The sequence below is a fragment of the Saccoglossus kowalevskii genome, chromosome 17, assembly GCF_978046115.1.
Source record: "Saccoglossus kowalevskii chromosome 17, keSacKowa6.1, whole genome shotgun sequence".
Lineage (NCBI taxonomy): Eukaryota > Metazoa > Hemichordata > Enteropneusta > Harrimaniidae > Saccoglossus > Saccoglossus kowalevskii.
Window position 1 is genome coordinate 30,920,703 of NC_140657.1, and position 14,260 is coordinate 30,934,962.

Below are 14,260 nucleotides of genomic sequence, written 5' to 3' on the forward strand. Positions count from 1 at the left end.
ATGAAAATTATAGACAGGTATATGTCATTTTTTTCAAAAGAATTTACATTTGTTAATATGCGAAGAATTCGATACTAAAAAAGACGTGACTTACAGCGCCAACTCTCGCGTGTTTTCAAACGCAACGTGACTTCAGTAACGTTGTCGTAGAAATGGATTGTGCGTGAAATTTAATGAAATTCTTTGATTTTATCTTATTTTCTGGACTATGGAGGTGTGTGGTACAAACTGTTGATTATCTGCTTGCCTTGCGAGGCGAAAATCTTTCGGGAAAAATTGGGAACCGGCGTGACAGTCGAACTTTATTTGACCTCTGTGCTGTGTTCTGATTCGTTTTCGTCTTCCAGAATCTGAATCAAAACAATCAAATTTATCAGAAATGGCAGCAGACCAACAACTTTTCTGGGTTGTTTCGTCGAGTGTATTTGTTAGAGCAATTCATTGTGGTTTAACCCTTGCTGTAGTTATTACATTTTTCATCAAAAATACAGGTAGGTTTATTATACTATTAATATTACTAAATACTAGGGAAAATTTCGTTTGCGTACATGTACATAACAACAAAAGTTCATTTTGTGATTATCAGAAATCTCAGGTGCTGTATTTTGTTTATGATTAAAGATGTGATTAGATAGTATCACTCGTATTTCTTGCTGTAATTGAACTATGCTAGACAGACAGTGTTTTCTTGTTTTAGGAGACGGACCAAGTATATGTGCACTGTTTCTTGACTATGTGTACATGTATTATAGTTTTCTTCTGTAGGAATACGTATCTATACTGAATTTCAAATCTTCACTAACCTCTGTGAGGTATAGGGTGACATTGACTGCAGCATTACACAATCTATCCCTATGTTGGTTTTAATATGCCGTATGTGAAGATTACTATGTCAATTTTGCAACAATTTCGAATGTACACAATTTTGCTCATAGCTATCTTTGTGTTTAGAGATATTGTTTTGAAATTGTAGTATATTTGACTTTACTATATTAATAATGTTGTTCTAAATGCATTTTTATGTTGCTTTATTTTTCCAAGTAGCCGCATAAGTTTATGATGTATTTTTATTCATTGAGTTAAGGTTACATAATCATGCATCATGGCCATGATAGTCTCATTGCACCATGTATGTTGACCATGTGCTGATCATGTTTTTTATAATAAAGCTGCCCTTCAACATTAGCTTTTAACCAGAGAAGTGGCGAGTGTCTCTTTGTGCACAAGTCTTAGTATCTCCAGAATTCAAAAAGTGAACATTGTAGGGATGATACAAAAAAATCATCTCAAAGGAAAACAGCATATTGCCTAATTTGTATAACAATGTTAATTAATTCCATTGTAATATTTGATAATGATCTTGCATCATATCTGCAGTGAGACATTGACATCATTAAGAAATAAAATGGAAATACAGGAGATGTGACAATATACACCAAGACACACAGACTACCTATTTATGTCTTCATAAGTTATGAGTTTCATAAGTCACTAGCCTAACATGACGACTAGAAATTTACAAAGATTATAATTTCTGCCCATCGATACTGCTAGTACATGTATACCAGGATTACAAATTACCAAACATTGTGTATGTTCATTTGACATTTGCCCAAAACACAATACACTGTAACCTCAATATAATGAACACCTTTATAATGAATTTCCTGATATAATGAACACATAGCATGTTCATTGCTTACAACAAACCCAATGTAATATGTGCTTCAATATAGTGAACATTTCACTATAACAAACTACCAGTAATTGTATGTCCCCCAATCAGTTGTTATAACGCGGCTACAGTGTATGATATTATAGAACTGTTACCAGGCTTATAACCAGCAACCTGTCTGCCTGTCACAGCACATTTTGATTTGATAAGCAGAATATACAAGACCTGCTAACTTTTAATGTGAATTTCCAGTTTTTGACAAAGCACACAATAGGAGTCTTTGCAGTATGGTTGTCAAATTGAGAAAGTTACTTACATGTATTTTCTCTACTCTGCTTTGCGGGTCTACTGAGAGTTTGCAATGTGATCTAGTCAAGTGAAAATTTTTATTGTAAACATACAACAGTTTCAACAAGTCATTGAAAATGACACAGTCCTAGTTAAATTTTTGAAAGTTCTCTTTGTGCTCGTCATATTAAAGCGGAGAGGTTGTCGCGAGCGTGTCCTTGAAACTTGAGTTCCAAGTGGCGTATACAACAGATTGTTTATATCAAAACATGTGTTTCGTGTAGTAGTAATATGGCCAAAAATAAAAACAGTCGTTATTCGGCCATCTTTGATCTGATTATGAAACACACTGATATATATGATGTATGTGCCAAATTCAAATGAAAATGGTACATAAATTGTGGAAATATAGTAGTAAGGCCAAAAGTCAGATGGCTGTCAATTTTGAAACAAATTGTCATGGACATGCATCCTAACATGTATAAAGTACATGTATGTGCCAAATTTGAATGAAAACTGACAGAGCACGTCCAAGATACCGCATAAAAAAAAAACAAGATGCCTGCCAGTCGACCATCTTTGATCCAATTACGAAATAAATCATCATGGACATGTACTGTATCCTAACATGTATAATCTATGTACCAAGTTTGAATGACAACTGACAAAGCATGTTCAAAATACAACATTTTCAAAAAAACAAGATGGCTGCCAGTCGGCCATTTTGAATTGAATCGCTAAACCACTGCATGTGCAAATGTCCCACACGGACACACGGACGGACAGACTCAGGAATTCACGGGTGGTCAGGACATGTATCCTAACATGTATGACCTATGTACAAAGTTTGAATGAAAACTGACAAAGCATGTCCAAAATACAACATTTTCAAAAAACAAGATGGCTGCCAGTCGGCCATTTTGAATCGAATCGCTAAACCATTGCATGTGCACATGTCCCACATAAAGTACTAGACACATGCAAAGAATGAACAGAATCGGTTCAAGGGATTCTGAGATATGACTCCGGACAGATGCACGGACGGACGAAGACCGAATTACAAGTTCCCGTTTTCGGACTTCGTCCGAACAGGGACTAAAAATAGCATTTATACTGAATCATTAAAATAATAATATAATTTTGACCATTGAAACACTTCTGTAATTTTCATAAGCACATGTACTACTACATGTATATGGTATAACAATTTCATATTTAAATTTAATTCTATTGCAGAAATAAGTCAAGATGTGAAAGATGGTCAATATTTAATACCAATCATCTACATAGTATGTGTGATAGTGCCAATGAACTTCTATTTTCTTGCCAGTTTGTCTGACCCTGGTTATGTGAACATCTCTGAACATAGGGTAGGTAACTTGATTACACAAAGCATTCACATATATTCTGGTATATTTAGTATACATTAACCTTGTAATGTGGTTGAATCGCTTCAATAATTTGATTGCATTAGGGAGGCTATGGGTTTGATTCTCCTAGCACTAGGTAACATTTAGCACAGAGGCTACCAGATATATTAGGTTTAGGAGTATAACGTTCTATTTGGTGAGGAAAATGCGAACCAACCAATGTGCTGACCTGTAGTGCTTATCAACATACTTCCTGCTGATGCTGTTTTATTCTGTAGAGCCTTACAGCAGGCAATGTGTTAACAAAACTAGGCATTCTCTTCACAAAAATAGAAGATTTTGCAGGATTATTGACTCATTTCTTATTCTTTCGAGCAAGCTTTCAGATTCATGATTCTTTGCTTGTTAAGCTTAATAATAATAACTATTAAAAATTGATGCAGGATCATTTCCCATATATACCGGGTATTCATAGGGAAGTGTTGGAAACGTACACATACCGTATTTGTCTTCAGTTAAGCACCACCTTCAATTAGGCGCCAGTGCCACGAAAATATCGTATTTTACACCCAAATTAACCACCAGACAGAGTTGAAATTTTGCCACATAATGATTGTGAATTGCGGCCGGCGGATTGACTACCGGTTACCGGTTAGTAGTGATAGACGTGATCGCGTATGTCCCCCACTGTTACTGTGCGATGGGTTTTTATGCAAAAAATTTGGTTTTGTTTCTAACAATATTTAACAATCGGTCTATAATCTCTATGTCTCTTTGGTTTACTGTAGAAGTACAAAATATCTGTGTGGTTTTTAATTTAGCGAATTTCGCAGTAAGTCCATAAACACGAAAACTACGTGAAAATGTTTTGTTTCAAATGAGCTGTTATTACAGTAAACAGTTTAAAGTTGTTCTTTAAATGCTCAGTTTACTTTCCAAAAATAATTAATTTCTTGATTGAAAAAAAAAATCACACTAAAATCAAAGCCAAAAGATCGCAAACATCGGTAAATCTCTGCCGCGTTGCGTTCATACATTATTTAAATGAGCTATGGTAATTTGGTCACGTTGGCAACATCCAGCATTTTGATTGGATGATTAACAACTTGACCTATCAAGTCAAAGAACACGTTTCAGGTAAACTCTGACACAGGAAGCATGGCATATATCGTATCGCATAGAACGTCCTCATGCGACTGGAATTATTTGCTTACGATGAAATTAAGTTGAATTTTACTTGCATTTTATTTTTTGGACGTTATCATAATTACTACTGAGTAATAATCATAACTGTGGAATGCAGCATGACCGGATTTCGCTATTGTGATCATTTACTACTAAGCGATGCATTTATTTTTCTGTTGATCGTACGACAAAATGTGAATGTTTTCTAAAGGATGATAATTTTTGTATAACTTTCTAGACTGTCTGAAAACAGGTAATTAAGGCTACAGTGACTAAGCGTCAGACTGTAATGTAAAACAATGGCTTGATGAAACACAGTTACCGGTACTGGAACTTGAAGTGCTTGAAATAAGCACCATTTGAAACAAAGTTGCCCAAATTTAACCACAAATAAGCGCCACCACGAAATGAATGTGTAACAAAGTGGCGTCTAATTGAAGACAAATACGGTAACTTGACTACTATGTAAAATTGTCATACTACATACAAGTGTATCAATCAATCCAAATCTAGGTGCAGGTTATGTACTTTTGTACCTGATTGCAAATACCAACATAAACTTGATGAATTACATAGCCAATATTACCATGTTGCTACCAGCAACTCGTTGAGCTTCCAAAATATATATGGTAGTTGCGGCATATAAGTAAAGCTCCCAGACATAATAAAATAATATCCATGTGGTATATTTGCAGAATTCAAAATCCAAGAGGCTTGGCAACAATGATGATTATAGTACCAGCGATGAGGAGATGGAAGAGGGCAGATCAGAAGCCTCTCAAATGCTTGACTCTCCAAAGATTAAACTCAAAAAATGTTCCTACTGTAAAATATTGGTAAGTCCTGTGGAAACTTTGAAATTATCTGTATATACGCAATTGACCATTGTTTTCTATGGCTAGGGAAATGTCAAATATCTCCACATTTTGTTCAGTGATATTGAGTAAACAAATATTTTTGCCTGTTTGACACCTTTTCTTGAAAATCAGATTCATGGTGAATGAAATATCTTTATAAATTTAATTTTTATGTGTATAGACACTCTATCGTGGCCATTGCTATTTGACAATAAGGCTCTTCTTGTAAAACAATCATAGCAAGTAGCAACAATATCGCTATGGAATTAGTAATACATAATGATATCCTAGCAAATCTTTCAAAAACAATTTTAATTGAAGCCATATACATGTATGTTTTTGTGTTTTGCAGCAACCAATGCGAGTGAAACACTGTAGAGAGTGTAAACAATGTGTTCACAGATTTGATCATCATTGCCCTTGGTTGGATAACTGCGTTGGGGAGAGAAATCATCGCTACTTTTGGTTGTTTTTGCTAACAGAAACTGCTCTAATTATGTGGTCTCTGAAGATTACATGGCAAGTAATATTTTCAATAATACATGTACATGTATCTGCATGCAATTTTACAGAATTAAGTACCAACAATCTCATTAAGAAAATATACTTTATTTTGAAATAGCTACACTGTACATCTTGAATTAGCACAATTGTGGATATAAAGATAAAGTAACTTGCTAGCTAAAAAGCATGGAGGTATTTTTATTACCATGGTCAAATCTTTCTGTGGTTACAGGGATGTCATTGGTTGATTCCCACATTGCTGTATTATTATAAAAACCTTGTAGAATCCACCTGTATTTTGCTAAAATACTTGTACACTTGTGTAGTATGGCTGTGATACACCAAATTGAATATCTGATAAATTTATATATACATGTAGAAGAATGTTATTTTGTGTTCTTGCTTCAGGTCTGCCTTCAAGCATCAGGAAAAATGGGAGGAATGGCTACAGTACAATCTTTTCTTCATATTTGCATTTGCATTATTATTGTTTGGATTAATGGTGGCTGGTCTACTTTTAGGATGTCATAGCTTCCTCATTGCTGTCAATACTACCACATGGGAATTTATGTCAAGACAAAGAATTCAGTATCTCAAGGACCTCAATGATGATGAAAATCCATTTGATGAAGGATTGCTGAAAAACTTTGTAAAGTTTCTGTTTTACTGTGCTCTGCGGCGTTGGGAGTTAATGTACTATAAAAATAGTATTGCAAGAATTGTTTGATTTTTGACAGCTCTTCATATATAACTGAATGATTCATGTTAGTACTGCCATATGGCTCAATGAAAATATACATATTAATTTAAACCAGTGTACATAAATATTAGTATTTTTTAGTGGTAGATGAAATGTTACATCTGTAACCTTAGCTCACCACTTGGATGTCTGACATCAAAGTATTTGTGGCAAGGAAATTATCGCAAAAACAAAATGTCTTGTATACCATTAGTCATTTGTTTTGTCTGTGGCGGGAATATTGTTCATCTCCAAGTGATGTATAATGTGACAGATGTTTACTTACTAGTTAGAAGTATCTTCTCACTTCCAGCTCATCAGATGATATTGTTAGGATTTACATTACGCTCAATCATAACATGTCTACAATCTTATATTCCTCTTGAGACGAGCAACATTAATGTTCTTTTATATTTTAATTTTATCAAGGCCAAAAAAGTACAATTTTTGACTCCCGTGTACGAAGCACACAATGGGAGTCTTTGCAGTTATCCTGTGTGTGTGTGTGTTTGTGTGTTTGTCAGTCAGTTCCATTGATATCTCAAGAACCATATGTTGGTTTTTAATGACAATTGGTGCATAGATGCTCTGGGCCAATGCGCACAATTGCTTAAGTTTTGGTTGAAATCCATGCATATTACTATCATCATTCATTGAACGATTATGTTTAACTAAATATTGCTACACTACAGCAAGTTATTATCAACATTGTCGGTAAATGTACAGCAATTGCTTCCAACGTTGTTGAAGTTGTTTTGCTACAATAAAGGTTGTTTTGATACATTTGCATCGCACCCAGACTTCAAGTCGCCGCTCCACTGTCCAATCACGCACTTGTTAACTGTGACTGTCACATTCACAGTCATCATGTTGTGGAGTAAACAGGGATAATAAAAATATAGTAATTACCTAATTGGCATGATAATTAGCTACCGGTAATTTTTAGCTGTTCCATGACACAGCCACTGATGTCCAAAGAGCCATTCATTGGATTTTGATGAAACTTGTTGCATAGATGCTCTGGACTAATGTACTGATTTGATTAGTTTTGGGTAAAAATTGATTCATATAATTAACCTAATTTGGATAATGACTAATCAATATTCGGCTTTTCCACTGATATATCAGGTACTAATCACATTTCAATGAAACTTGGATACATAGGACAATGCAGACAGATATGTGAAATATTAATTACCTAATTTGCATAATTAATCAATTTTTAGCTTTTGATATTTCAAGTACTATCACTTGTACATGTGCACCCTGAAACAATATACAGACTAAATCTTTGCATAATTGCTTAATTTGTATGATTCATTGAGGTAGTCCACAGATGTGATTAGTTTCATGTTGATAAACATCCATAATGTTTATCTATTATTAGCCTATTCCTGATATCTTAAAAAAACAGATTTAAATTGAATTCATCACACAGGTGCTCTAATTTATTAGACTAAAAACCATGGATAAAAAATCAAATGTATTTCTGTATGTATAATAAATTTTGATAATGTAAATCACATTGTTTTCATGTTGTGCATCTCAAATAGCAGACAAATATTAGTTGCTCAGCTTCTCGCTTGAAATGCAAATCTTAAATTTTGAATTAATTTTAATGTGTCTCCAATATTCTCAGCACACGGGAGTTCTTTCTAAGCTTTCTTTGATATACTTTAGAACTACTGTCTACTCTACTAAATTACTAGAGCATAACTGGTTAGGAAATTATGATGACCCTCACTATTTACATAATTTATATTAATATTTAATCAAACTCAAATCAAGTTCAGGGGGAAGGTATGGTTCAATTTATATAATATAATTGTACCATACCTACCTCCTTTACTAAACCTAAGCTTCACAAACATTTCTATGTCATGTCACAGGATATTAAAACTTGAATTAAAATGCAATTCCATGTTGTATTGCATTTAATTCAGTTTAATTAAACTCAAATTAAACTGCAACCCTATATAGGAACATGTTTTAATTCACATTGTAACTATATTAAAAGTTAATCCAATGTGCGTCTGTAAGACGCGTTTGTTTTTGAGTGTATGAGCCTCTTCATCAAACCTTAGCAGTAATCTATGTCTGCTTAGTTTGTCAGAAATGTACACAACATTATTGTAATTAATTAAACAGGAGCAACAATAAAGTTTACTATATATATATATATATATCTGATGTATTTATTTAAAATAATCATTTTAATGTGCCACAGCACAAAGACTGGTGATTTAAGCATCTTGTCAGTTGGAGGACATTTCATAATTTCGAGTTTGGACCAGACCATGCAGTTTCATCCTGGTGAAAGAAACATACAAATCATGTAAGCTATGGTTAAACGCTTAACTGGACAAATATTGACACAAATCTAAAGTCCAGAAAAAATATTTATGTTTCTGGTTTCATCATAGGAGTCTGTGAAAAATGTTAACATCTGCTTTTACTATTTTAGGTTACAAAAGAGAAGTTAATTTTCACAAAAAATCAGAAGCATGATTGTTTTTTTTTACAATTTTAAAATAAACTGAGCATGTTAATCACCATGCTCTCGTCAATTTCAGAAGAAAAAAAATTGACAAGAACTATAAATTTTGATGAATCAACGCATAATATTCAATCCTATATAAATTTGCTGATCCTAGTAATAAACTGCCCACAATATTTTGAAAATGTTCTAAACAAAATTTGTTGTAAAGTGGACAATATGAACAATGTACATACCCCAGAGTCTCTTTCTTTGACAGCTTGTTTAAACCCAGCTTCATATGCTCTCTGCTGGAACAAAACGCCCTCTGGACTATGTCTGGTCATGCCATCTAGAAATGTAGCTAATCTCTGTGTTGAAGATAGACCCATCTGTTCCACAGCCTGATTAATATTTAATATAAAGTGATTAATTAAGTGAGTTTCCTTATAATGTTTACAGGGATCAACGCCCAGGGATGGGTACATGGATGGTCATGGGACACGCCTGTCTTTTCTGAATTTCGCAAATAAAGAGATATACTTTTTTAAGCTCACATTTACGTGAAACCAACAAAAAACAGATACTTTTTAAAATAGTATTTTGGCAGTGGAAACCACCTGAACGAAACATATCGAATGCAGAAAGGCATTAATTTCTTGGACTAAAATTAGCTTGTTAAAAAATAAAGTCAGTGGGTAAATTTCAAAAAATCAGTGAAAAGGGATTGTTTTGAGTTTGCAGAGGACTGGTATGCCATACCTATACCATACATCTCAAGTTTTATACCGAATAGAAATGAATATTAGTCATCTTACTATCCTATGGTATTACAATATTTCAGACATTTTGCCTTAATAGGTGTTTGGGAATTTAATGAGCTTTATATTTTTCTTAGTCCCAAGTTTTGATTGGCTATTGGGTCTCAACATGATTGGGTAATCAGTCATATGTTGTTAAAGACCATGAATACTAACGTCTTAGATTTTAAACCTTTGAGTGCCATTTTTCTCCACAAATATTTTGCACATTTTTTTTATTATTTCTTTGTTAATTTTAATATAGGTAATAAATTTTAATTAAGGTCTTGATCAACATTTTTGGAGAAACATGAAAAAAATTCTGCAGGTTCTATTTCTGAAAAGTTACAAAAAAGAGACTGATGACATTCAAAGGGCTAATCAGATTGTGATGCACTTTGCACAAAGTAATGGTTTTATCACTAATCAATATTTACATACCTGGTTTATAACTTGTTTTTGAAAGAATAGTTGATTGGACGGAACATTCACCATTCTCTGTACAAGCTTATCAACAGCATCATCCAACTTGTCTTCTGGCACTGACTAGAAATCAGAATGACTAAATCAGACTCATAGTACCCTCATTGGCCAAAGTAACAAATTCTTTTGTTTTTTGCATCTTCTGCAGCATCAAGTTGGAATCAAATTAATGTACCGTAAAATACTTTATTTTAGATGGAATTAATTTTTGCTGAATAGACGTCTTTGATGTTTTGTATGCAATTTATTTTCACTGATTTTTGATGAGCTGTATGTAAAAACTAGGAAAAAAGTATGTTCGCTGAATTTTATTTTCACTGAATCATTCCTTCAGAGGAAATCAATTCTAAGCGAAGATAAAGTATTCTACAGTATGAGAAATGCTCACCAATCTGTCATAATGGATCATAAAACAATTGCATATACATGGTAATAGATGGAAACTACATTCTGTATAACAATGAATCAACAGTCTTTGATTGGATAAAAATATAAACAATCCTTTATGATGTTCAAGCTAAAATTGAATGAAATCTACAAGCACTGAATATTCAACAATCATCTTGTTTTTATTCTCAAGTGGATCACACAACAAATTTACATGCAATTTAAATGTGACTATAGACATAATGTGTGAAACAAAGACAGTACCTGTAAAACAAGTCCCATGTCAGTGGCTTCTTTACCAGTGATCAAATCACCAGTAAACAGAAGTCTCTTGGCTTTTTCAGGACCTACTCTGTACACCCACATGGCTGGAGTGGAACAGCCCCATACTCTGGAAAAATACATATATAAATCCAAATAGAATATAATTTTTTATATTTTTCTGACATTTAAACAATAATGAATTCTTTGCTGCATCATATTGTATGAGGAAGTGCTAACTTGAAATGAGAATGAAGGTACTTGAAAATAATCTTTAATACAGGGACTTTCTCAAAGGGCTGGTCGAAAGTTATCTGCCTTAATCAATGTCTGGGACACAATTTTTAAAAACTGGTATCTATAGTTGCATGTATATGTCCACTTTCCTCAAACCATTTGTATGTTTTGAGATGGTTTGGCTGCTTTTGATGTGGAGAAATTATTGTTCTGTGCCAAAGTACAACTAGGAGGCACAAATTACCTTGAGGGTGGGTATCCTATCTTTGCATTATCCGCCATGATTACCATATCACAACACAATGCGATATCGCTACCTCCAGCAACTGCAAATCCATGTACCTTACACACTGTAGGTTTGTAACTTTTCCATAGTGACATAAACGCTTCAGTACATGAAGCCATAACCTTGTAATCAGTGTACGGATCCCATGGCATTTTTTGACTCCCTATAATTAGGACAAAAATTTCATTCTTTCTATTTGTGTGTTCATTGAGTCTATAATATTGTTAATCTAAATGTATCCTTCTATATTAAAAAAAAAAACATTACAAGAGATGGCATGGTTGTATTAAAAACTGTTTTATTTAATATAATACCAGCCTTGAATGCAAATAAAAGGAAAACTAACTGATTTTGAATGGCGGACTGATACATATAGGGTGAGCAGTCAGCTGGTTTTGAATGGCGGACTGATACATATAGGGTGAGCAGTCAGCTGATTTTGAATGGCGGACTGATACATATAGGGTGAGCAGTCAGCTGGTTTTGAATGGTGGACTGATACATTCAGGGATGAGAGTGAGAATTTTAATTTTCAGCTGAAAGTAAAGTAGCCGGGGTCCGAGAACCGCAGTTGATCAAATCATTACAATACAGACACTGCACCTTTCCCGGGCCCTTGCACTTGCCGATGAAGTCACTCAATTTTTCAGTTACCACTTCATCTTTCTTCCCGATTTGCATAGTCAAAGTCACTTCCTTGTCAAGCCCAACGAAATTTGTTCCTAATGTCTTTATCGATCCCTCGCACAGCTGACTGTGACTGTGTAACCAATTTCACCATTATCGCTGCATGAAACTTGTAAACAACGATCCAACGCAGCTAACAATTGAAACAATAAAATGGCGCCATTGGTGAAAAGAAAAATGAAAGCTCTTCACCGCCCGTCAGAGCAAACTCAGTCAATCATGTTAATCGTTACATATTACTTCGAACTCTTCGAAACCACTTCGGATTTTACGATTGCACTGATGAAAAGAGTCAAGAACATTCCGCATTGGAGACACCGCGAGTTGTCTCCCTTCGACCATACACTGATACAGGCCTCTTGCAGTAACAATGACGCGTGTTTACTCCGGTGAATGAACAAGATTTGTATTCTTTGTAATACCCTCCTAAAATTCAGCTGGTTTTGAATGGTGGACTGATACATTTAGGGTTAGCAGTCAGCTGGAAGGTTGTTGCTGGTGTAGTTTGATTTGTGGGACTTTCAACATCTGTTGCCTACTAGACAAATCAAATTCAATTGTGGTGTCAGACTTGAACACTGTCGTCTATGGACTGTTTAACTCTAGGGTGAGACCTACTCAGTAGCCAAAACCCTAGGTGGCGCTGTTCATGTACTTACCAAATGTTCCTCTCTCAGATTGAGCAAAGTCAATGAGATCATATCCTGAACAAAAAGCTCTACCCTTTCCTGATAACACAATCACCTTAACATTCTCATCATTATTAGCCAGTAATACCGATTGGTAAATTTCTTTGGGTGTATGTATACCAATAGCTATTAACAAAATACACAATGTTTTAAAGTTATCAGTTGGAATCACTATGTATATATAAATATTTTCAAAAATTCACTTGTTATTAGTTATGTTATTGTTTATCAGGCCAGACAAAAAACATTGTTGCCTTTCCCAGAGAAAACACATGCATAGACTGTGAATGATACTGAATTCAGATTTGTCATTTGTAGTTAGCATACCATCATGCAACCATCAGGTATTGTGTATTTCAGCATCACTTAAGTTTTGAGCAAAACAGCTTGAAATCTCCTACCCCCTCCCTACCACCCAATCAGACCACTACAATAAATGCCTAGCATGGATAATCAGTTAATTTAGCTTATAAACATGCAAACATATTTAAATCATATACTTTGAGGCAGTCAAAACAAGAATCTACAAACAGAACAATCTTTACCATTCAATCTGTTGGGTCTATTCAATGTAATATTGGCCACTTTGTCCTTGACAGTGTACTGTACACTTTGGAACTCAGATGGGTCGATAGATGATTGTGTCATCATCATCATCTTTCGAAGTGTTGTCATAAAATATGGCTTTAACACACGATTAAAACGTATCTGTTTATTAAAGAAAAATACACGTTATTAACTAAGTAGTAAAAACATATGTAAATTATTTTGTAGGCAAGAAAGAGGGTATCTTACATTTGAAAGCAATTGATGATCAGAAAGGAAAGACACTATATATTCACATTCAGTTGTAATATAAAACACAAGGAAATACTGGTTGTTTTTAGGGATTTAGAGAAGAATGATGATAATAAGTTGCATACTCTTAGAATAAATGGTCCCTCAAAAATATGGGGTTGGGTCTAGCTGCTATGCATATTCCTGCAAGTTTTCTATAGAATTATCCCCATCAACAGTGTTTTCATAAATCAAAAATTGTTATCGGTTCATCCATTTGACCCAAGCAGTGTCAAAGAGGAACTCACGGATTCAATTGTTTTTGGACTGCTCAAAGGTGGCCATCACCTTGGGAAAGTGTAACAGAAGTTTGACTGTACATGAATACCCACATGTATACTGTGTCTATTAAACTGTCAACAGTCGGTCGTACCTAATATTAATCTGTTATTATTAATATTGTGTATAAACGCAACATATTTAGACATATATGTCTATATGTATACATACATATATACTATATGTATACCTATATGTACAAGCTTGTATATGGATATAA

The 14,260-nt window shown here is 34.2% G+C and overlaps 2 protein-coding genes across 2 annotated transcripts; one reads left to right on the forward strand and one right to left on the reverse strand.

Annotated features, from left to right (window-relative positions):
* The first annotated feature begins 106 nt into the window (after positions 1 to 106).
* Positions 107 to 8,799, forward strand: LOC100367126 (palmitoyltransferase ZDHHC12-B-like). The gene is made up of 5 exons (XM_085492320.1): positions 107 to 491; positions 3,200 to 3,333; positions 5,214 to 5,354; positions 5,728 to 5,894; positions 6,288 to 8,799. Exons 1-5 carry the CDS (start codon positions 380 to 382, stop codon positions 6,604 to 6,606), a joined length of 873 nt encoding a protein of 290 aa, XP_085348446.1. The 5' UTR covers positions 107 to 379; the 3' UTR covers positions 6,607 to 8,799.
* On the reverse strand, positions 8,781 to 13,587 carry LOC100366971 (uncharacterized; the record flags this gene model as incomplete). Its single annotated transcript, XM_002736673.3, has 7 exons — positions 8,781 to 8,928; positions 9,352 to 9,498; positions 10,336 to 10,440; positions 11,029 to 11,155; positions 11,507 to 11,711; positions 12,895 to 13,050; positions 13,470 to 13,587. Coding segments are annotated over 7 exons (897 nt in total), but the record flags the coding sequence as incomplete, so codon positions are not given.
* Positions 13,588 to 14,260: the final 673 nt, after the last annotated feature.